The sequence below is a fragment of the Schistocerca cancellata genome, chromosome 9 (genome assembly GCF_023864275.1).
Source record: "Schistocerca cancellata isolate TAMUIC-IGC-003103 chromosome 9, iqSchCanc2.1, whole genome shotgun sequence".
Classification (NCBI taxonomy): domain Eukaryota; kingdom Metazoa; phylum Arthropoda; class Insecta; order Orthoptera; family Acrididae; genus Schistocerca; species Schistocerca cancellata.
Genome location: NC_064634.1, coordinates 93736824 through 93759355, shown reverse-complemented (window position 1 = coordinate 93759355; position 22532 = coordinate 93736824). Strand labels below are relative to the sequence as shown.

The 22532-nt window shown below is 43.3% G+C and overlaps 1 protein-coding gene and 1 long non-coding RNA gene across 2 annotated transcripts in view; one reads left to right on the top strand and one right to left on the bottom strand.

Moving 5' to 3' along the window:
* LOC126100975 (uncharacterized) overlaps positions 1-18909 on the bottom strand; it is a 51172-nt gene extending 32263 nt beyond the window's left edge. Inside the window, exon 1 of the long non-coding RNA XR_007522239.1 lies at positions 18754-18909. This is a non-coding gene — a long non-coding RNA (uncharacterized LOC126100975). The remainder of the gene's footprint in view (positions 1-18753) is intronic.
* Positions 18910-20575: 1666 nt separating this feature from the next.
* Positions 20576-21164, top strand: LOC126100371 (signal peptidase complex catalytic subunit SEC11A-like). The gene has a single exon (XM_049910979.1). It carries the CDS (start codon positions 20619-20621, stop codon positions 21153-21155), a length of 537 nt encoding a protein of 178 aa, XP_049766936.1. The 5' UTR covers positions 20576-20618; the 3' UTR covers positions 21156-21164.
* Positions 21165-22532: the final 1368 nt, after the last annotated feature.

Here is a 22532-nt window from a genome sequence, read left to right as displayed (position 1 = left end):
ACCACAATGGGTTCTGTGAAGGCTGAATGATGCCATTCTTCATCATTTTCTCTACGTCGTCGCGAATTATTCGACGTTCCGTTGCTGACACACGGTTGCTCTCTGGCTTATTGGTTGATGGTCTCCAATGCAAATCCGGTGCTTCACCGTTGATTTGTCAAATTTGCTCTTCACCTGTGGATTGAAGCATTCAAAGAACTCTTGAAGAATGGCAAGTAGCTTCTTCTGTTGTTCCTTAGTGAGATCTGGTGACAGTCGAGCTAGAAGATCTTGTCTCGCAGTGGTAGCGCTAATTTCGCCTACAGACTCGGCATGGGAGGTTTCTGTGACCCTCAGCTATTCTTCAAGTTACAGCTCAGCGTTTGCTATGCTCACGCGTCTTGGAAAGATCTGCGGTTCTCGGCTACAGTTAACTATTTACAATTCACCGTATCCGTTCTTAAACGAGACGACAGAGGCTGGAATGACCAAGTTATTCTTCAGTGGTATGCTTCTCTTACATTACACTACAAGATCCATGGTTTGATGCATGGAATGACACGTGACAGTTACTTTTCTAGCGCTGACTGCAGGAATGATCACTTCATCCAGCACACATAGTCTCCAGACACTCGGATCTTCCTGTCCACTATATCTCATCTCGTCTAGCATAATCTTCGAGCGCCCACAATCTATAATTGCCTGAGAAGCTTTCAAAAAGTCCCATCCGAGAATGACGTCATGACTACATTCTTGTAAAACGATGAATTCTAAGGACTGTATATGGCTTCTTATACCCACACGAATGGTACATCTTCCTGTAGGTTTTACATATGTCCCATGAGCCACCTTCAGCAGAGGTGTTTTGCTGTCGACGAATACGTTTTTCTGCAACTGCCGACGGTACCTCTCGGAAATGACTGAATATGATGCTTCAGAGTCCACAAGATTTTGGGTTGGTCTGCCATCCATGAGGATATCGACGTAGTTTCCTATGATTTTTGTGGTGATCGACGGCGGAGGATTTTTCTCTTTGGCGGCCTCACCTCCAAGGATGGTCGCATCCTTTAGTTTTCCAGATTGATCGGCTGGAGCTTCTAAACGGTGATGGAGACCTTGCTCGGCGTGTTGGGGAGCGTCCTCTCCAGCGGCTAGCTTGCGGCGATGGTGACCTACGTCGTCCTGCACCCACATCTTATTGTTCATCTTCGTCGTCCCGGAGTTGGGGTCGGCTGATATCGGTGTGCTGTCTTCTGGCGCGAGTGTCATCAAATATCCGCCACCTTTCTCGACAATAGCGCACCACATGTCCCGGTCGTCCGCAGTGGAAACACACTGGTTGGTTATCCTGGGTCCTCCAGACGTCGGTCTTCCTTGGTGGCCAGACAGGTTCCTCCTGCGGCATTGTAGGAACGTAACTTCGCTGGTTCTCGACTATTCACCGTTTTAAAGGGAAATGAAGGATGAGAGATTGGGTTCAATGTCTGTTCCACTTCCTCCCTTATGACCTATTGAAGCGTCTCGGTTTTTTGCTCCCCGTGCAATCCAAGTGCCTTCTGCACTTCCTCTCTCACTATCTGACGAAGAACACTTGTGAAATCAGTTGCTTCCTCCATCACAGACATCGATACGATGTTTGAAAGCCGTTCAAAAATCTTGCGTGTAATTCTTTTTTGATGCATGTTCTCGATATACTGACAATATTTTATGAAGTCGTCTGCTGTCGAAACTTCCTTCAGGAGTAGGGCTTGATACATGTTGCCGGCCGGTGTGGCCGAGCGGTTCTAGGCGCTACAGGCTGGAACCGCGTGACCGCTAGGGTCGCAGGTTCGAATCCTGCCTCGAGCATGGATGCGTGTGATGTCCTTAGGTTAGTTAGGTTTAAGTAGTTCTAAGTTATAGGGGACTGATGACCTCAGATGTTAAGTCCCATAGTGCTCAGAGCCATTTGAATTTGATACATGTTCTCAGCAACACCCTTCATGAGATGTGCAGCCTTATTTTCCTCCTTCATTCTAGGATTCACTATATTACACAGCTCCAAGACGTCTTGAATGTAGAATGCTGTAGTTTCTCCTGGAAGCTGTACCCTGCACTTTAATTTATCTTCAGCCTTGCACTTCTATCGTTATGTGTCACCGAAATACTTGAGCAGTTCCACCTGGAATACTCCCCAGCTTGTGAACTTCTCTTGATTGTTCTCATAACATTGCTAAGCAGTGCCCTCCAAGAAGAAAAATACGTTAGCCAGACACACGGTGTCATCCCATTTGTTAAATGAGGCTATATGCTCATATACCTTCAGCCACCTGTTTGGATCTTGGCCATCGTCACTAGGGAACCCGGAAGGATGTCTCATGTGGTGGCACACAGTTGCTTTCATCGTAACGCACTCTTCTTCTTCTGTCTCCTGTAGATTGCGATCCGTTGTATATGGCTCGAACTCGGGTTTCTCGCTACGTAAACGGCGGCTCTGTCGTGGCCCGATGGGAGTCACTGTGGCGTCGATAACGTGCGCCATCACAAGTTCCAATACCCAGCGTCTCCACCAGAACAATGTCACGTAGAAGACGGTGTAATTAGATGAATGACGAACACTAACTTCACTTAACGAAGGTTTATTCAGCACTAGCACATACAAAAGCGCGGAGCGAACTACCTCCGGTCGGAACACATACAATATATATATACAGCTACAGAACATTCCAGTACAATGATGCTTGACATTTGTGGATGCTTCTAAAATGTACTCGAATCGAATGTAGAAATTAAAATTGTGCAGTCGAGGTGAGTTTCGAACTTATGACCCTCCATGTAACAGTTTAGTATCATATCCACGACACCATGGTGCTACTGAGCTTCTTTTGTGACAATATAAATAAACGGAAGTCATTCCGTGTAAACAAGGGCAACAATCAATAAATTTGTTCTTGCATAGGTTCAGCCTTGAGCAAAGACAACTTTTTTTTTTTTGCCCAGACATGTTTCGCTGAACTTACAGTATCATCAGTAGATTTTTTTGCTATTGAGGAATAGAAAATTGCTCTTTACTATATGTACATACATAAATTTCAGTTTCTAAGAAACGTATTCAAAAATTTACACTGAAATGTAGATCTCAAGGACGAAAGTAACTTTCGCATGATGTGGCACTAACAAGTCACATAGCTCGACGAAACCTGAACCATACATAGAAACCACAGCTACGGCATAGTACAGAAAGTAACTGAAAAAAATACGCAATGAGACGAATAGAAAGGAATCTTTCATTCAAAGACAATTATCACAGTTAAGCACTGCGATTACGATAGCTCCATGGACGTTACAGAAGACGAGACATGGTTGTTAATAGATCACCACAGACGGCAGTGTAGCCTCTGGAACGTGCTCCCATGCTGGTGACGGGGTTAGTTCGGAGTTCTTGTGGTAGCTTTCTCCATTCCCCCCACCAAAGAGGTTAAGAGCTGGTCATGTGTTAGTGGTGCAATACGTTTGTACAACGGAGTACACACGGACGGACCAGTCCACTCACCGCATATCATCTGGTCCAAGTGCGCCTATACCTGCACATTTCGATGCAGTCACGCATTGTGATCCATAAGAATGAGATCAGGGCCGAATGCACCCCGGAAAAGAGACACGTATGAAAAGAGTACAGTGCCACAATAATGTTCACCTGTGAGTGTACCATGTTCAAAAATTTCGAGGTCAGTGCGCCTATGCAATATTATGACCGTCCACATTGTAACACCTGGTCCACCAAAACGAACGTGTTCGACGATGCTGGACATACCCTCATGTAGCCATGGGGCGGGCACGTAATGTGTTTAGTAACGACACATAATTCAACAGTTAACTTTGTCCTCAAGTTTTGCACAGCAGTGTACTTTGTTACAACGTGCCGCAGATTCTATGAGTTTCTGTATTTTGCGTTACAGCTATTTTCCTTTCACTGTTTTTCATCTGGAGTCTTAGCCAACATAATGTAGTACTTTTTACATCGAAAATTTACGGCTGGAAAGTATATAATAAAATCTTTTGCATATTACCCAATTTGTGAATACGTTTCTTAATACTAAAAATTCTATATAAACTGATAGTAGAGAGCAGTTTACCTGTCATTTAACATAAAGAGAATAAAAGCCCCCCTGATGATTCTCTAATTTCTGTGAAATCTGTCTGCGCGAAGAAAAGGAAAAACTGTGCTTGCTGAAGCCGAAACGTATCCAAAAATAAATTCCTTTGTAAACAATCATGTTTACAGATGTGTGCTTTAACCTTAACGTGAGCAAATATCCATTAGAATTCGGTTATACTGCTGGCGATAAATAACGGTAAAAAGTAAAAACAGTAAAATACGAGCGGTCTTCATTTCATTTAAAACTAATTCTAAGAAAATCAGAGGCCAGGTAGATATTTCCTGGGAAAATATCACGAAAATGTCATTCATGCATGAAGGAAATAGCTTACAAAACAATGTTTCGACAGATTCTTGAATAGTGTTCAAGGGAGATTGATAAGGGTTCTTTGTTTTTGGGGCATGATACGAAGTTTCAGAAAAAAGTCTGTCAGTGAGGGTCAATGGAAGTGATCTGACGCCGCAGTGAAGTAAGCGGTTTCGAGTGTTTTGAAAGGCGAAGAGAGCGGAATGGCTGCTGTCTGTTGTTTTAATGATCCTAAACCGACATTGTAAAGGAGATTTAAATGAGTTGTAGGAAATCACCCAGGCGTCTATGACACATGAGACGTGATGTTTCAAACCATGACTGGTTGTGCAGAATTTTTTGAAGAAAACTGCATCCACTGTAAAAGATATGAGTGCTGGACATATGAACTTCGTGCATACGTTGAGGATTCAGCTTTTTCAACTACAGTTCTGAAAATTAGCCAAATATCGTTTAGCTAACTTGCATTATCTGAAAGAACCAAAAACATAAATGAAACCAAAGAGTGATGACTGGGTGTTGTGTGCTGTCCTTAGGTTAGTTAGGTTTAAGTAGTTCTAAGTTCTAGGGGACTGATGACCATAGATGTTAAGTCCCATAGTGCTCAGAGCCATTTGAACCATTTTTGAAACCAAAGTGTTGCTATCCAAAGCAAAATTTACTTTCGTCTTGTATGCTTTTACTTAATTTTTTCAAATCACATAAACAGTTATTTTAAAACCTAAATTTTGTTGTACAACCAATTTTCCCCCACTACTTTGGTAACATCTCGAATGGTGTTAGTAATTTTTTTGTTGCTGTGCATCGTTTTGATCAAAAATCTTATTTCCACCATTTACACAAAAACATATTTTAAATTAAATTTGACGCAGTTCTGCCAATTTTAGCTTGAGTGGTCCATACTAGGCATCGCTCTCCTACCTGAAGTGGGTGGTACATATTCAATACCTTCAGTAGTGTATTTATTTATATGTTTGTCGGAAATTTATTTATCCCGCACACGGAACATGCACGGTATGTAAACGTTACCAAGACAACATTTTCACGTTCAGATGTTTACACCATTCTAGAGAATCGTAACAGCTGTAAGACAAATTTGTTTCAGTTGCTGTGAAAATACAAACAATTCACCTTTTTTTTAAGTCTCTCTCAGTCCAAACAACAAAGAGGGCTTTGCATGTAGTACACGGTATTCTGTGAATGCGTGTGTTTATGTTGTGTATCGAAGTGTGTTGCACTTCCTTACGTGTTTTGAAAGCAGTGTTAATGTTGTTCAGCCTGAAAGTATTTGATGTTTTCTAGGAGAGTTTGCCTTTGAATGGTTTGCAAGCAGTGGGATTCCGTTTTATTTTCCGCATAGCAGTTGGTTTATTATTGATTTTTCTTCACGGTATGGGATTGTTAATAATTGGGTCATCATAGCCCCCTGCTGCAGCCTCACTTTCAGGGGCAGAAAATTATCTGGATCATCTCTTTCACAGCTGTGAGCTGCTGTACAACGGTGTCCACATGTGTGTGCTGTCGGGACGCTCCACACGGCAGTGCAGGACACCGTGCGGTTCTGAGCACCGCGCCGACACTTCCGTGTTTATTCTCAGAATTAACTCTCAAATTAAATTGAGTTCTGTATATGCTGTATTGTTGGAGTTCCTATAACTAGATGACATGACGAAGAAGCACATTTCAAAGTCATTTTTTGTGTGATGTATTTCGAAATAAGGCACAACGCACAATCCCACACCGCACTGTTTACAGCACTAACGCGATTCCGTTCGTCTTTTGTTCTTGCTGCGTATGATGCATCTCCCTACTGGCCCGTGATCGTTTACTGACGATTCAGCGGTGCTTGGAAACTGCCATTCCGCAATGGATTTTCCTCACCTGATTGACGACCTCACGATGCTTTCCTTTCTTACCTGTACGTCTCTAAGACTCTCAAATCAAGCTGACACCGAAATCTCCAGATGTCAGACATTCAGATCGGTACCAAACGTTGTGCGTCGATAGAATGTGAACCAAAACTCCAATTTATTTCTTTCTATGTGCCGTTGTCTAGCAGATCGGGCGTAAACGTTAATTAAAAGTGATAATAGAACTGTGCAGCACATTGAACTGTGCTGCCATTCACTGAGTACACTGTTCGGTCTGGCGCCACTGGCTCATGTCTAGTATCGACTATCCCTCTTGCGGCCCAATTGCCAATATACAGGGTGTTTCAAAAATGACCGGTATATTTGAAACGGCAATAAAAACTAAACGAGCAGTGATAGAAATACACCGTTTGTTGCAATATGCTTGGGACAACAGTACATTTTCAGGCAGACAAACTTTCGAAATTACAGTAGTTACAATTTTCAACAACAGATGGCGCTGCGGTCTGGGAAACTCTATAGTACGATATTTTCCACATATCCACCATGCGTAGCAATAATATGGCGTAGTCTCTGAATGAAATTACCCGAAACCTTTGACAACGTGTCTGGCGGAATGGCTTCACATGCAGATGAGATGTACTGCTTCAGCTGTTCAATTGTTTCTGGATTCTGGCGGTACACCTGGTCTTTCAAGTGTCCCCACAGAAAGAAGTCACAGGGGTTCATGTCTGGCGAATAGGGAGGCCAATCCACGCCGCCTCCTGTATGTTTCGGATAGCCCAAAGCAATCACACGATCATCGAAATATTTATTCAGGAAATTAAAGACGTCGGCCGTGCGATGTGGCCGGGCACCATCTTGCATAAACCACGAGGTGTTCGCAGTGTCGTCTAAGGCAGTTTGTACCGCCACAAATTCACGAAGAATGTCCAGATAGCATGATGCAGTAATCGTTTCGGATCTGAAAAATTGGCCAATGATTCCTTTGGAAGAAATGGCGGCCCAGACCAGTACTTTTTGAGGATGCAGGGACGATGGGACTGCAACATGGGGCTTTTCGGTTCCCCATATGCGCCAGTTCTGTTTATTGACGAAGCCGTCCAGGTAAAAATAAGCTTCGTCAGTAAACCAAATGCTGCCCACACGCATATCGCCGTCATCAATCCTGTGCACTATATCGTTAGCGAATGTCTCTCGTGCAGCAATGGTAGCGGCGCTGAGGGGTTGCCGCATTTGAATTTTGTATGGATAGAGGTGTAAACTCTGGCGCATGAGACGATACGTGGACGTTGGCGTCATTTGGACCGCAGCTGCAACACGGCGAACGGAAACCCGAGGCCGCTGTTGGATCACCTGCTGCACTAGCTGCGCGTTGCCCTCTGTGGTTGCCGTACGCGGTCGCCCTACCTTTCCAGCACGTTCATCCGACACTTTCCCAGTCCGTTGAAATTTTTCAAACAGATTCTTTATTGTATCGCTTTTCGGTCCTTTGGTTACATTAAACCTCCGTTGAAAACTTCGTCTTGTTGCAACAACACTGTGTTCTAGGCGGTGGAATTCCAACACCAGAAAAATCCTCTGTTCTAAGGAATAAACCATGTTGTCCACAGCACACTTGCACATTGTGAACAGCACACGCTTACAGCAGAAAGACGACGTACAGAATGGCGCACCCACAGACTGCATTGTCTTCTATATCTTTCACATCACTTGCAGCGCCATCTGTTGTTGAAAATTGTAACTACTGTAATTTCGAAAGTTTGTCCACCTGAAAATGTACTGTTGTCCCAAGCATATTGCAACAAACGGTGTATTTCTATCGCTGCTCGTTTAGTTTTTATTGCCGTTTCAAATATACCGGTCATTTTTGAAACACCCTGTATATGAGGAAGAGTTGGTATCTGTGCGTTGTGCCCTTAGAAGGTCTTTGCTTGCCGGTATACAGGGTGTTACAAAAAGGTACGGTCAAACTTTCAGGAAACATTCCTCACACACAAAGAAAGAAAATATGTTATGTGGACATGTGTCCGGAAACGCTTACTTTCCATGTTAAGAGCTCATTTTATTACTTCTCTTCAAATCACATTAATCATGGAATGGAAACACACAGCAACAGAACGTACCAGCGTGACTTCAAACACTTTGTTAGAGGATATGTTCAAAATGTCCCCCGTTAGCGAGGATACATGCATCCGCCCTCCGTCGCATGGAATCCCTGATGCGCTGATGCAGCCCTGGAGAATGGCGTATTGACGCCGATCAATTGCTTCGAACGTCTTTCTGTGGGGACACCTTCGTTCTGGAAATCTGTCTCGATACAAACATACCGCGCCACGGCTATTGCCCCGTGCTTATCCATACATCAAATAGGCATCTGCCAACTCCGCATTTATAAACATTGCACTGACTGCAAAACCACGTTCGTGATGAACACTAACCTGTCGATGCTACGTACTGATGTGCTTGATGCTAGTACTGCAGAGCAATGAGTCGCATGTCAACACAAGCACCGAAGTGAACATTACCTTCCTTCAATTGGGCCAACTGGCGGTGAACCTAAGAAGTACAGTTTCACACTGACGAAACTAAAATGAGCTCTAACATGGAAATTAAGCGTTTCCGGACACATGTCCACATAACATATTTTCTTTCTTTGTGTGTGAGGAATGTTTCCTGAAAGTCTGGCCGTACCTCTTTGTAACACCCTACATATGCGGGGTTCGCTGGCCCAAGAGAGTGGGCACGAATTTGGCGATTGGCGACAGCGTCGCGACGGGAGGTGGTCACGAGGTCCGAGCGGCCGAAGCCACGAGCTGCGCAAGGAGGGCCTGTGCAGAGCGAAGATACCGGAGTAATTCACCGGGGTCACCGTCGGCTACAACAGCAGGCTGACATCCAGTCGGTTGGTTGGCAACATTCGCGTCGGACGATCGCTCGTGGCCTGGCTGCCTTCTTCTACCTGGCTTTCATCGACACCACTCAGTAATGGCTGCGGCGCACCGTGGATCCATGGAACTGCTTGCTGCTAAAGGGGAGCAACATTCTGCAATCCTCGTGGTGATTTGTGTCATTGTCTACCTGCCCTCCTTATTATTTTCTGGTTTGCACCCGACCCTCAGAGTTTTACTCTGTCGGCTCTTTGGTCGTAAATATACGCCGTAGTTTTGTACTAAGACGCTAGTTGTCGTTTGAAAATGTGTCCCACTATTATATTACCTCTCCCTTCTGGTTTGTACCAGATCATTAATGTTCTAATGGATCACCAGCCCGAACAGTTGTACTAAGGCACAGGTTTGCCGATGGCTAAATTGAGTACACACTCAAAAAAAAAAAAAAAAAAAAAAAGCCGGCCGCGGTGGTCTAGCGGTTCTGGCGCTGCAGTCCGGAACCGCGGGACTGCTACGGTCGCAGGTTCGAATCCTGCCTCGGGCATGGGTGTGTGTCATGTCCTTAGGTTAGTTAGGTTTAAGTAGTTCTAAGTTCTAGGGGACTAATGACCTAAGATGTTGAGTCCCATAGTGCTCAGAGCCATTTGAACCATTTTTGAACCAAAAAAACAAAGGCACAGGTTGCCGTTGGACAAAACATGGGTCTTGTGGTTAGAGCCGGCCGTGGTAGCCGAGCGGTTCTAGGTGCTTCAGTCTGGAACCGCGCGACCGCTACGGTCGCGGGTTCGAATCCTGCCTCGGGCATGGATGTGGGTGATGTCCTTAGGTTAGTTAGGTTTAAGTAGTTGTAAGTTCTAGGGGACAGATGACCTCAGATGTTAAGTCCCATAGTGCTCAGAGCCATTTAAACCATTTTTTGTGGTTAGTTTTAGATGTTAACCAGTTCAGTTCTTTGATTTTAATAGCATTTCTCACTCATCAGTTATAATCTGAACAACCTGTCGTACTATGCTGTTCATGGCTGTGTTTGAAAGACCGAGTCATTGTTGATGTATTCTAACTGGATCTTGTGGTTCCGCCGAGTGAGTTTCCTTGTAATACGTCTTCACAAGTAATATTTTAACATATTCCTTCAGAGCGGTCTTAATAACTGAAACTCAGTTTAACTTTCAAAATATTGACAGCCGACCGTCACCAGGGCTTTGGTCAAAATAAAATTGTCAGAAGGGATGGGTTGGTATCTAAAGGCACCTAGGTTGCCGATTGAAATTAAGAGGTTGGTTGTTTTGAAGTAAGCCTTATGGTTGTCATATTGTTTCCTAATCTGTTTAACCTTGAAGCACAGGTGCGCACCTTAACCCTGAACCTTTCGACATGCAGCATTCAAATTAAAAGTTACGTCATCTGTTTTGAGTAACTTAATCACTCTTGTCATCAAAAATGGTTCAAATGGCTCTGAGCACTATGGGACTTAATGTCTGAGGTCATCAGTCCCCTAGCACTTAGAACTACTTTAACCTAACTAACCTACGGACATCACACACATCCATGCCCGAGGCAGGATCCGAACCTGCGACCGTAGCGGTCGCGCGGCTCCAGACTGAAGCGCCTAGAACCGCTCGGCCACAACGGCCTGCTCTTGTCATCAATGGTGCTTCTATAGTTTTCATGTGTTGCAGAAGGGCATTTAATAAGACAGACTGTGTCCAACGCGATAGTAAACACCGCTCTTTCACCCGATAGCGGGCGGGCTGCACGTCCGCCGTCTTGTAATCATGGTAATATTGTTTGCTATTTTGCAATATAGCACTTCAGATTGCTTTTTCAAAAATTAAAAACTAATTCAACGTAAGATTTATGGTCAAAAGAATTTTACAAATTTGTTCATTTCGTTAAAGAAAATTTTATGGTTATATATTGTTGAATAAACAGTTTGTGTGAAAAGAAAGTTACATTGGTAGATGCTCCCTTCCACGTTTTTCTTAATTCTAGTAAGTACCATGTACCACACCGGAAAAGCACAGTTGTGAGTACCTACTATGCATAGCTCCCGTGGGGAAGTTTGTAGAGTTTTAGATCGTCGTACCAAGGGCTCTGGGTGTAAATCCAATTGATGACATTCCTTTTTTAGTGTATTATGCGTGGAAGTGTTATGTGAGTCTAATAATACTTCCCCATGTATGATGCAGTTGTTTCTTTATTCTACTGCTCTTATATTTTATGTTTCTCCTGTGTAACTGCAAATGTAATTATGTACCCTATTGGTTTGCTACTTTCAACTAACGAAGAGAAAGAACACTGCCAAAAGAACATTTCTACAAAGTCCGAAAAGTCCTTTTCACGTCAGGAAAATGTTCTCCCATATAACAGTTTCACGTGCAAAAAAGAAAGAACTCATCTGTTGGGTACGATCTGTGGTACGACCACCTCATCCTCTACCAATTCTCACTCGCGATATCTACAACGACATAATCATTCACAAATACACTTTTCCTATATCCATAGGTCTGGTGTTACTTTTAATTACCATTTACGCATGTTCTCCTCGACGACAGCACATAGCACGAACTAAATCGCTCTTTCGGTTGATAGTATATCGACATACAACACTTGGTACCGATTTGAATGTCTGACGTCTGGGGGTTTGGATGTGAGATGAAATTCGGCCACTGAATTATTCTTTCCGGTATCCGGCTTGCATATGACATTGATATTTAGGACGCATGTCTACAAGCACTGAAAAAAATCGTTTTTTACCATTTCAGTGGTTTGTGTTTACATTCCGCTGAGCTAAGTAGCATGTCGTTTTTGTCCACTAAACCTGTAGACTCGTAGTAATTCGACTCATGTTCTGATTTAAATTTTTCGTTATTAGTTTTGCTGTCCACTTTCACAGCTGATTACACTGAAAACGCCTGATTGTGTGTCTTTATATTACACGGACCATTGTTGAATACTTTCCACTTGCGATGTGGTCCTCATCAGGTTGGACTAACAGGTGACAGAAAGTGTACATTAAGAATTGTAGTGTGGCTTGTTTCATCGGCTAAAGTTTATAGCAGTAATTTTTCTCTCAAAGCATATTATTACCATATGGCTTAATGATATTGATTCTTATTTCAACTAAATTTAATAGAGTCAAATAGAAAACTAGTCCATTAAACATGCCTGTTGTCACTTTAGTTATGCTGTACGTCTTCTGTTCATATGCTGTCGGTAGCTTAACATTGCTAGACTACAATGGAATTTTTTGATGGAAAGAATTGATTTGGAGTACATTGTTACTTGTGATACATGTAAACAGAGAAAACTGTAACTAGTCATTTTTTTCAAACGTTCGTTTATTCCTTTAATTAATTTTCTGACCCGTTCAGCCTCATCTTCAGATGGTGTACGTGGAAATCACAAGTTTATTTCCGTTGCGTGATGCTGGGTACGCTATGGAAATAAGCACGTAAGTTCCAAGTGTACCATTGGAAGATTAGGCTAGAAAGGTTAGAAAACTAATTGATGGAATATACGAACAATTCAAAAAACGTGGATGATTGGAGTTTTCTGTATTTATATTAAGTACTCAGTCACAGGCTCTACAACACCCGAAATACATAAGCTTCATTTGTAATTAGGCGTTACAAAGAACACTTGTCGTGTAGCCAACAGAATTTTCTGTACCTGTGCCAAGTACTTCACATGAATTCGCATACTATTGGTGTAGATGTGGAGGATGGAAGGCTCAAGGGACAGAATTGGGGGAATAGAATGAAGGTTTAAGTACTATCAACATTTTATGGAAGGTTTTTAGAAATGATATTGTGCAAAATTGAGTATTTCAAGCTTTATTTGTAGCCATTTTGAGTAAGCTTGTTGCATATACATCGAAATTTCAACATTTATGGGGCATCAGAAAACTTCTCCGGGTCGAGTCTTCAGCAGCAGGTGACCTGGCCACGGGATACAGGTCACGCGAATGTAAGACCACCACCTGGAACATGGAAGTCTTAGATTCAGACTGTTTATCAGTGAAACAATCATTACTTAGTTTTCTAGTTACGTCCGTTTATTACTAGTGTTTCTCGTCGCTGTTTCCCATAATTTACCATACCATTTGACAATTGTTAAGCGATACATATCTGCTCTTATACATCAGAATTATAAATGAATGAACGTTGTCACACAATACTAATGTGAAACATATAATAATAAAATTTAGTTAAGCATGTACACTTAAGCGAAACTCTTACATGCAAATCTTGTGTGTGCTACAATTATAATTTTAATTCTCTTTCTAAGAGCTGTGTCATTACGTCACTTTAACGTAAATTGTCTGGTTAGATGTAAGACAGGTCCTGGCGATATTAATCATGTAAGGATAAATAAGATAAATGCTAGGGTGGAATGACTATTGACGTAAAATCGGAAATATTTAGCTTGCACGAAAAGATTCACGTATTATTTTTTTCCCACTTGCTGTTGTCAGGTCGAGAGACAGAGATGTTGGCTGAAAATCACGCCTTCTAAACTCTATTATGTAGCTATGTGTGAATTGCAGAATACTTAACGTTGCTTCTCTGACTGAGAAACATCCGACCTCATGAACAACACACTTTAGTTGCAGTATCGAGAATAGGGTACAAACGTTTGCACAGACGAAACAAAATGGAGTCTTAATGCTGTATGACAAAGAGTTTGGAATGCAGCCCTTGAGAGGTGTTATACATTAAATGAATTCATAGTTGCGAATGAGGACTACCATCAGCTGTAGAATGGAATGACGACAATGAAAACTTGTATCCGGCCGGAACTAGAACCCGGATTTTCAGCTTATCGCAAACGGTCGCCCCACCATTTGGTTATCCGTGCACGACCCTCTGCGCCAGACCCAAACTTCCATACGTCGAAAGAAGCTTCGCATCGTAATCGAAATAACACAGGCACCGCAGTATCGTATCGAGTCGTGTTGGGTACTCACCGCTGGAGGGCGGGCAGTACTTGAGAGTGCAGGTCCAGGCGCCGCCACTGGAACACGTGCACCAGTTGCAGCCGTCGTACTTGCGGGAGCCCGGCGTGCAGGCTGCAACAGTACACACAGCGCTGCTATCACACTTCGCCGCCACTTGCCACCTCACATACACAGCAACTCATGTAACCTAATATATGGCTCACATGCTAAATGTGCCGTAATGTTGATTGTCCCGATGACATGTTTCAGAAATTACAGTTCTATGGTATAAATGGAATAGCATATGAGTGTTTTAAGTCATACCTACAGAACAAGAAGCAAAATGTTTCCTTATATGGGTCAAGTGATTTAAATAAGTTTGTCACTTCATCTAACTGGGGTGAAATTACATTAGGTGTTCCACAGGGTTCAATCATGGGTCCCCTTCTGTTCTTGATATATGTGAACGACCTCCCTATCTGAAACAGGATGCTGAACTGACACTGTTTAATGATGATACAAGCATCATTATTAATCCATTAAAAGAAACTCCAATTGAAAATCATACAAATAAGGTCTTTGGAAAAGTCATTAATTGGTTTTCTGCAAATGGGCTTGCTCTAAACTTTGAAAAAACACATAAAATCCAATTTTCTGCTGCAAAAAGTACAGTTCCTTCAATAAAAATAACAATTCAACAGAAGTCAGTAGACAGGGTAGAGCATACTAAGTTTTTGGGTGTACATATAGATGAGAATCTTAATTGGAAAATTTATATTTTGCATCTTCTAAAGCGACAAGGTTCAGTAACTTTCGCAATCAGAATAATTGCCAATTTTGAGGATATAGAAATCAGTAAGCTAACATACTTTGCGTACTTTCACTCTCTGATGTCATACAGAATATTATTTTGGGGTAACTCAACATTTCGACAAAAAGTATTCACTGCTCAAAAGAAAGTGGTTAGAATAATGCGTGAGGTTCAAAGTCGCACATCTTGTAGGCATATTTTGAAAAGATTGGAAATTCTTACAACAGCCTCACAGTACGTTTACTCACTAATGAAATTTGTTCTCAACAATATAGACCAGTTTAAAAACAAGTGACATTCATGATAATAATACCAGAAAAAAGAAAGACATACAACCTATCTTTGGCACAGAAAGAGGTATAATATGCTGTTATAAAATTTTTCGACAAATTACCAGATGAAATAAAATGTCTGACAGACAGGATTAATAGCTTCAAAAATAAATTGAAATCATATCTCCTTGACAGCTCCGTCAATACCACAGATGAATTCTTGAACAGGAATAAATAAATCTATAAATATAGCATATGCATTTAGTGCCATTTAAGGGAATGGGGTAAATAATAGAAATATCAATCTTTAACTCTGTATTGTTATATATATTAAAATATCTTGTTTCATATGTGCAATTCTTGTTGAACTTGACACGTTCCACATCATAACGGCTACCGTACCGTGCGATTGATCAATGGAACACGCAACCAACTAACTAACTAACCAACCCCGGAATTCGCTACAAGAACTGTTCTTTCTTTTCAGTTCACTAAGATGTGATCATTACAGATACCTCGCAATAACTATGTAAACATACCGGAATTAGCAGCGATTGCAATGGTTTGTGATAAAACATTACGTAAAACGGACTTGACTGCATAGCAACACTTTTATTCACTTTCGAATAAAAGTGTTTTTATGCGGTCAGGATGATCTACTCGAGGTCGAGCGGTAGCGTTAGTGCGTGCCCGGAGTAGAAAGGGGCAACATAGTATGTAGTCTTTCGCCCCTATGACTGAATGAGGTGGTGAAAAGTTGCTTCAAAATTCAAGGTGAAAGGGTATCAAATGATAACATTTGCTGAAGACATTGCTATCCAGGATCTGTTGAATACAACGAACAGTCTACTGAATACAGAAGACGGACTGGGAGAAATTGAAGAAAGACGAAAGTAATATGACGTAGAAGAAATGATAACAGCGAGAAACTTAACATCAAAACTGCTGATCACGAAGGAATTCTGCTACCTGTGCAGGAAATTAGCCCATGATGGACGCAGCAAGAAGGACATAAAAAGTGTACTATCACTGGCAAAGACAGCGTTCCTGGCGAAGACATGATTAATACACTCCTGGAAATGGAAAAAAGAACACATTGACACCGGTGTGTCAGACCCACCATACTTGCTCCGGACACTGTGAGAGGGCTGTACAAGCAATGATCACACGCACGGCACAGCGGACACACCAGGAACCGCGGTGTTGGCCGTCGAATGGCGCTAGCTGCGCAGCATTTGTGCACCGCCGCCGTCAGTGTCAGCCAGTTTGCCGTGGCATACGGAGCTCCATCGCAGTCTTTAACACTGGTAGCATGCCGCGACAGCGTGGACGTGAACCGTATGTGCAGTTGACGGACTTTGAGCGAGGGCGTATAGTGGGCATGCGGGAGGCCGGGTGGACGTACCGCCGAATTGCTCAACACGTGGGGCGTGAGGTCTCCACAGTACATCGATGTTGTCGCCAGTGGTCGGCGGAAGGTGCACGTGCCCGTCGACCTGGGACCGGACCGCAGCGACGCACGGATGCACGCCAAGACCGTAGGATCCTACGCAGTGCCGTAGGGGACCGCACCGCCACTTCCCAGCAAATTAGGGACACTGTTGCTCCTGGGGTATCGGCGAGGACCATTCGCAACCGTCTCCATGAAGCTGGGCTACGGTCCCGCACACCGTTAGGCCGTCTTCCGCTCACGCCCCAACATCGTGCAGCCCGCCTCCAGTGGTGTCGCGACTGGCGTGAATGGAGGGACGAATGGAGACGTGTCGTCTTCAGCGATGAGAGTCGCTTCTGCCTTGGTGCCAATGATGGTCGTATGCGTGTTTGGCGCCGTGCAGGTGAGCGCCACAATCAGGACTGCATACGACCGAGGCACACATGGCCAACACCCGGCATCATGGTGTGGGGAGCGATCTCCTACACTGGCCGTACACCACTGGTGATCGTCGAGGGGACACTGAATAGTGCACGGTACATCCAAACCGTCATCGAACCCATCGTTCTACCATTCCTAGACCGGCAAGGGAACTTGCTGTTCCAACAGGACAATGCACGTCCGCATGTATCCCGTGCCACCCAACGTGCTCTAGAAGGTGTAAGTCAACTACCCTGGCCAGCAAGATCTCCGGATCTGTCCCCCATTGAGCATGTTTGGGACCGGATGAAGCGTCGTCTCACGCGGTCTGCACGTCCAGCACGAACGCTGGTCCAACTGAGGCGCCAGGTGGAAATGGCATGGCAAGCCATTCCACAGGACTACATCCAGCATCTCTACGATCGTCTCCATGGGAGAATAGCAGCCTGCATTGCTGCGAAAGGTGGATATACACTGTACTAGTGCCGACATTGTGCATGCTCTGTTGCCTGTGTCTATGTGCCTGTGGTTCTGTCAGTGTGATCATGTGATGTATCTGACCCCAGGAATGTGTCAATGAAGTTTCCCCTTCCTGGGACAATGAATTCACGGTGTTCTTATTTCAATTTCCAGGAGTGTAGTATCAAACATAGGTCTTAATTTGAGGAAGAAATTTCTGAGAATTTCGCTTGGAGCAGAGCATTGTATGATAGTGAAACATCTACTGCGGGAAAAACGGAAATGAAGAGAATCGAATAATTTGAGATGTGGTGCCACAGAAGAATGTTGAAAATTATGTGGATTGATTAGGAATGGGGAATTTCTCCGCAGAACCATGGACGAAAAAAATATGTGTAACACGCTTGCAAAAAGGAGGGACAGGACGATAGGACAGTTCTTAAGGCATCAGAGAAGAACTTCGATGGCACTATACGTAGCTATGGATGGTGAACTGTAGAGGAAACCAGAGACTACAATATATCCAGCAAATAATTGAGGATGTAGGTTGAAAGTGCTACTTGAGATGAGAAGGTTAAGAGAGGAATACCTGGCAGGCCGTATCAAACGAGTCAGAAGGCTCATACGGTTTCGTATAATATTTTATCGCAATAACTACACTGTCAAATGGCTCTGAGCACTATAGGACTTAACATCTGAGGTCTTCAGTCCCCTAGATTCAGAACTACTTAAACCTAACTAACGTAAGGACATCACACATACCCATGCCCGAGGCAGGATTCGAACCTGCGACCGTAGCAGCAGCGCGGTTCCGGACTGAAGCGCCTCGAACCGCTCGGCCTCAACGGCCGGCGCCGGCAAAACCGTCCCAGCAGATGCAAGTGTAAATCCAATGACGCCTGTATGCGTCGTAAGTGATGCAGACAGTGGAAGCTGCTCCACACCGTCGTATGGCTAATTCCTCGCCACCTGTCTGGAGCTGATGCCGCGGTCATTTTCAAAAATCTTTTACCTTCACCTTCAAGTAGGATTACCTTAAAACGCATTTCTGCCCATATTCTGTCCTTATCGCCTGTTTTTGCCCCTTATTCTATCTTTCGTTCAGTTTGTCCGTATTTAGCAAACTCTCCCTTATATATGGTATTGAAATACGTGTTGTAACAACCCACTTCCCCGGCTACATACCGAATGCCAAAGGCCAATTGAATGAGAGCTGTGTTGAAACACCACTCACCTAGAGCCTGTTCGCAGACCAGGGCAGCAATCAGCAGCACCAGGAAGACGGCCAGTAGTTTCGCCATGTCGTGCAGTGCGAATGATACTTCAGCCGTCCTCTGTCGCCGTCTTATATACGTGGGCCTGACCCAGCACGCCACATACTGAAATACGCAAGGGCGTGGGTGCTTCCCCGCTGGCGTAGGGAAAACAGATCTGGTGCAATTTGTCACGCGCGGCACATATTCCTCGTGTTATCACGGAAGCTGAAAGTCAACAAGGCCAAGATGCCATTCAGATCGCATCACGACATCCTTGCTCGTGTGCCACTGCTAAACACGGCCCAACACCTGCCGTAGCTGCCTACAAACAGGAACAGTGTGAATGCTAAGACGGAAACGGCGGACTCCCTAAGCTCCGTATTTCGATGAGTGTTGGTGTACTAATCAGGGGCCACTCGAAAGTAGAGCCTGTTGAAAAATTTGTAGCCGGGCGCGGTTGCCGAGCGGTTCTAGGTGCGTTGCTGCTACAGTCGCAGGTTCGAATCCTGCCTCGAGCATAATATCCTTAGGTTAGTTAGGTTTAAGTAGTTCTAAGTCTAGGGGACTGATGACCTCAGATGTTAAGTCCCATAGTGTTTAGATCCAACTGAACAATTTTTGAAAAATTTGTGGTAAGTTCCTATGGGACCAAACTGCTGAGGTCATCGGTCCCTAGGCTTAAACACTACTTAAAACAACTTACGCTAAGAACAACATACGCACCCGTACCCGGCGCAGGACTCACATCCTCCGACGGGGAAAGCTGCGCGAACTGTTGCTGGGCGCCTCAGACCGCGCGACAGAGCATGTGGAAGAATTTGCGTTACTACACTTACGTTTTAGAAATTAAAACAGTGTTCAGGCTCATTTTATTAGCTCCGTTCTGACTTTTACAGAACAAAAAACGAGCTTACTGCTTACTGGTGCGTGACTACTTTCAGTATTTCATAGCCGACTAAAAACGGTTTGTTTTTTAGAGGTTATAATAGAGCAACTAAACGCAATTTTATCTACATGAGGCGTTCGAGCCTGAGTCCAGTATTTCATTGGTCTTCCTCTTGATTTATATTATTTTATTATTTTAGTAATCCTTACATCGGGAACACAGTTTACGTGCTCTTTCCGTCTATTCTTTTGTTGTGTCTTTTATCTTTTCCATATCAGTTCTGCTCGAATGTCGTCGTTTCTCTGTTTATCCGTTAAATTATATCAAGCCACGTATATAGGCAAGTTCGTTTCAGATGCTTCTACTCTCTTTTTCATCTCCTTTCTTAAGCTTCCAGTTTTCGTATTCATTGAGCATTGTTGGTAAAGCCATAATCTCACAGTACTTCATCACGGTATCTCTGTGGGCTTTCTTCACCAACGTTCAGCGCATAGTTTCATCGAAATAATTGAGTAGATCTAACTCATATGAAACTCCCTGGCAGATTAAAACTGTGTGCCCAGCCGAGACTCGAACTCGGGACCTTTACGTTTCGCGGGAAAGTGCTCTACCATCTGAGCTACCGAAGCACGACTCACGACCGGTACTCACAGCTTTACCTCTGCCAGTACCTCGTCTCCTTCCCTCCAAACTTTACAGAAGCTCTCCTGCGAACCTGCAGAACTAGCACTCCTGAAAGAAAGGATATTGCGGAGACATGGCTTAGCCACAGCCTGGGGGATGTTCCCAGAATGAGATTTTCACTCTGCAGCGGAGTGTGCGCTGATATGAAACTTCCTGGCAGATTAAAACTGGCTGAAGTAAAGCTGTGAGTACCGGTCGTGAGTCGTGCTTCGGTAGCTCAGATGGACAGCATTTGAAATTTGCGGAAACTTCCTGTAAAACCAAGACGCAAAAATGTTTGCCAGTATGTTTGACGAGGTGGCGCGTATGAACAAGCGCCAGTTCCTCTACCAAGTACTGAGTTTCGGAATGATAGTTTCGTCGGCGCTTATGATATGGAAAGGTCTAATGGTTGTTACAGGCAGTGAAAGTCCTATAGTAGTCGTACTAAGTGGGAGCATGGAACCTGCATTTCATCGTGGCGACCTTCTGTTCCTGACCAATTATCAAGACGAACCTGTCCGTGTTGGCGAGATCGTCGTGTTCAAGGTCGAGGGCCGTGACATTCCAATTGTTCATCGTGTACTTATTTTGCATGAGAAAGAGAATGGGACTGTAAAGTTTCTGACAAAAGGTGATAACAATAATGTGAATGACCGAGGGTTGTACGCCCGTGGGCAGATGTGGCTGACCAAGAAGGACGTCGTCGGGCGGGCCCGTGGATTCCTTCCGTATGTCGGCATGGTCACAATATACATGAACGAATACCCTAAATTCAAGATAGCTGTGCTGGCGTGTCTCGGACTGTATGTGCCGGTACATCGAGAATAGTAGAGGGGTGTGACTAATAGCTAGTATCCAGATGAGAGATTTATGTTTGGGCTTTATAGAACCTCAGATGGAAGTCATTATTTTATTGACTTCTCTGAGATATTTCAGTTAGAAAATTGTATAAGGAAGTGTACCAAGTTTTCCATTCTATTTATGGTGGTGCTGTCGTAATGTGGGGACTACATGTGGAATTGCCTTTACAGACTTGTTACGGGAAATTCTTTGAACAGGTGAGGTGAAGCTCTTTATATGTGCAGTGTAAATGTTTTCATTCTTCTCTTGTGCAATTTTGTGGCAGTCAGCATTATACATGAGGTGATCTTTAAAAACATATCTGTACAATTTTATAAATTTTGCAGATGCAGTTTGTTTTAAGTCATTCCCAGGTGTTCAAATGAGCTTCATATGCATCAGAAATGTATAAAACTTTATTTAATTTTTGCTGTGAAATTGTTCAGTTGTTTGTAATTTATTCATTGTAAATGAAGGAAGGCTTTTTCTTTTTTCTGTTATTGGTCACATGTGTCATCTTATTTTTAAGGTGAAATATTCGTGGGCAACATTTCCTGTTTTACTGTGATCAGTTCATAATGAGCATCGGAAAATTGTAAATGTGAACGAAAGGAAAAGAGCATTGAAATGAATTTCCAACTGGTGAAAAAAAAAAAAAAAAAAAAGATGGTAGAGCACTTGCCTGCGAAAGGCAAAGGTCCCGAGTTCGAATCTCGGTCGGGCACACAGTTTTAATCTGCCAGGAAGTTTCATATCAGCGCACACTCCGCTGCAGAGTGAAAATCTCATTCTTGTCTAACTCATTTCGTATTTCATTATTTGCCCGTATGTAATTCCACACCCTAAGTATTTAAATGTATTAACTTGATCAATGATCTTGTAAGTAGGCTGTTTAGGTTTTTATGTTGGTAACGTCACGTAGCGCTCTGTAAGAAAATCACTGACTGTGCTATGTGCAATCTGTGGCTGGTTTGCATTTTTGGAATTTGCTTTTGTAGTGTTGGGCAGTTGGCTGTTAACAGCGCGTACCGTTGCGCAGTTGGAGGTGAGCCGCCAGCAGTGGTGGATGTGGGGAGAGAGATGGCAGAATTTTGAGAGCGGACGATATGGACGTGTGTCCATCAGAAAGAGTAAATTTGTAATACTGGATAGCATGAACTGATATATATATATATATATATATATATATATATATATGATTTTTGAACATTATTAAGGTAAATACATTGTTTGTTCTCTATCAAAATCTTTCATTTGCTAACTGTGCCTATCTGTAGTTAGTGCCTTCAGTAGTTAGAATCTATTATTTAGCTGGCAGTATTGGCGCTCGCTGTATTGCAGTAGTACGATTAACGAAGATTTTTG

Excerpts from the sequence above, each read along its gene's own strand:
- LOC126100371 (XM_049910979.1), top strand. The coding sequence starts at position 20,619 with ATGTTTGCCAGTATGTTTGACGAGGTGGCGCGTATGAACAAGCGCCAG.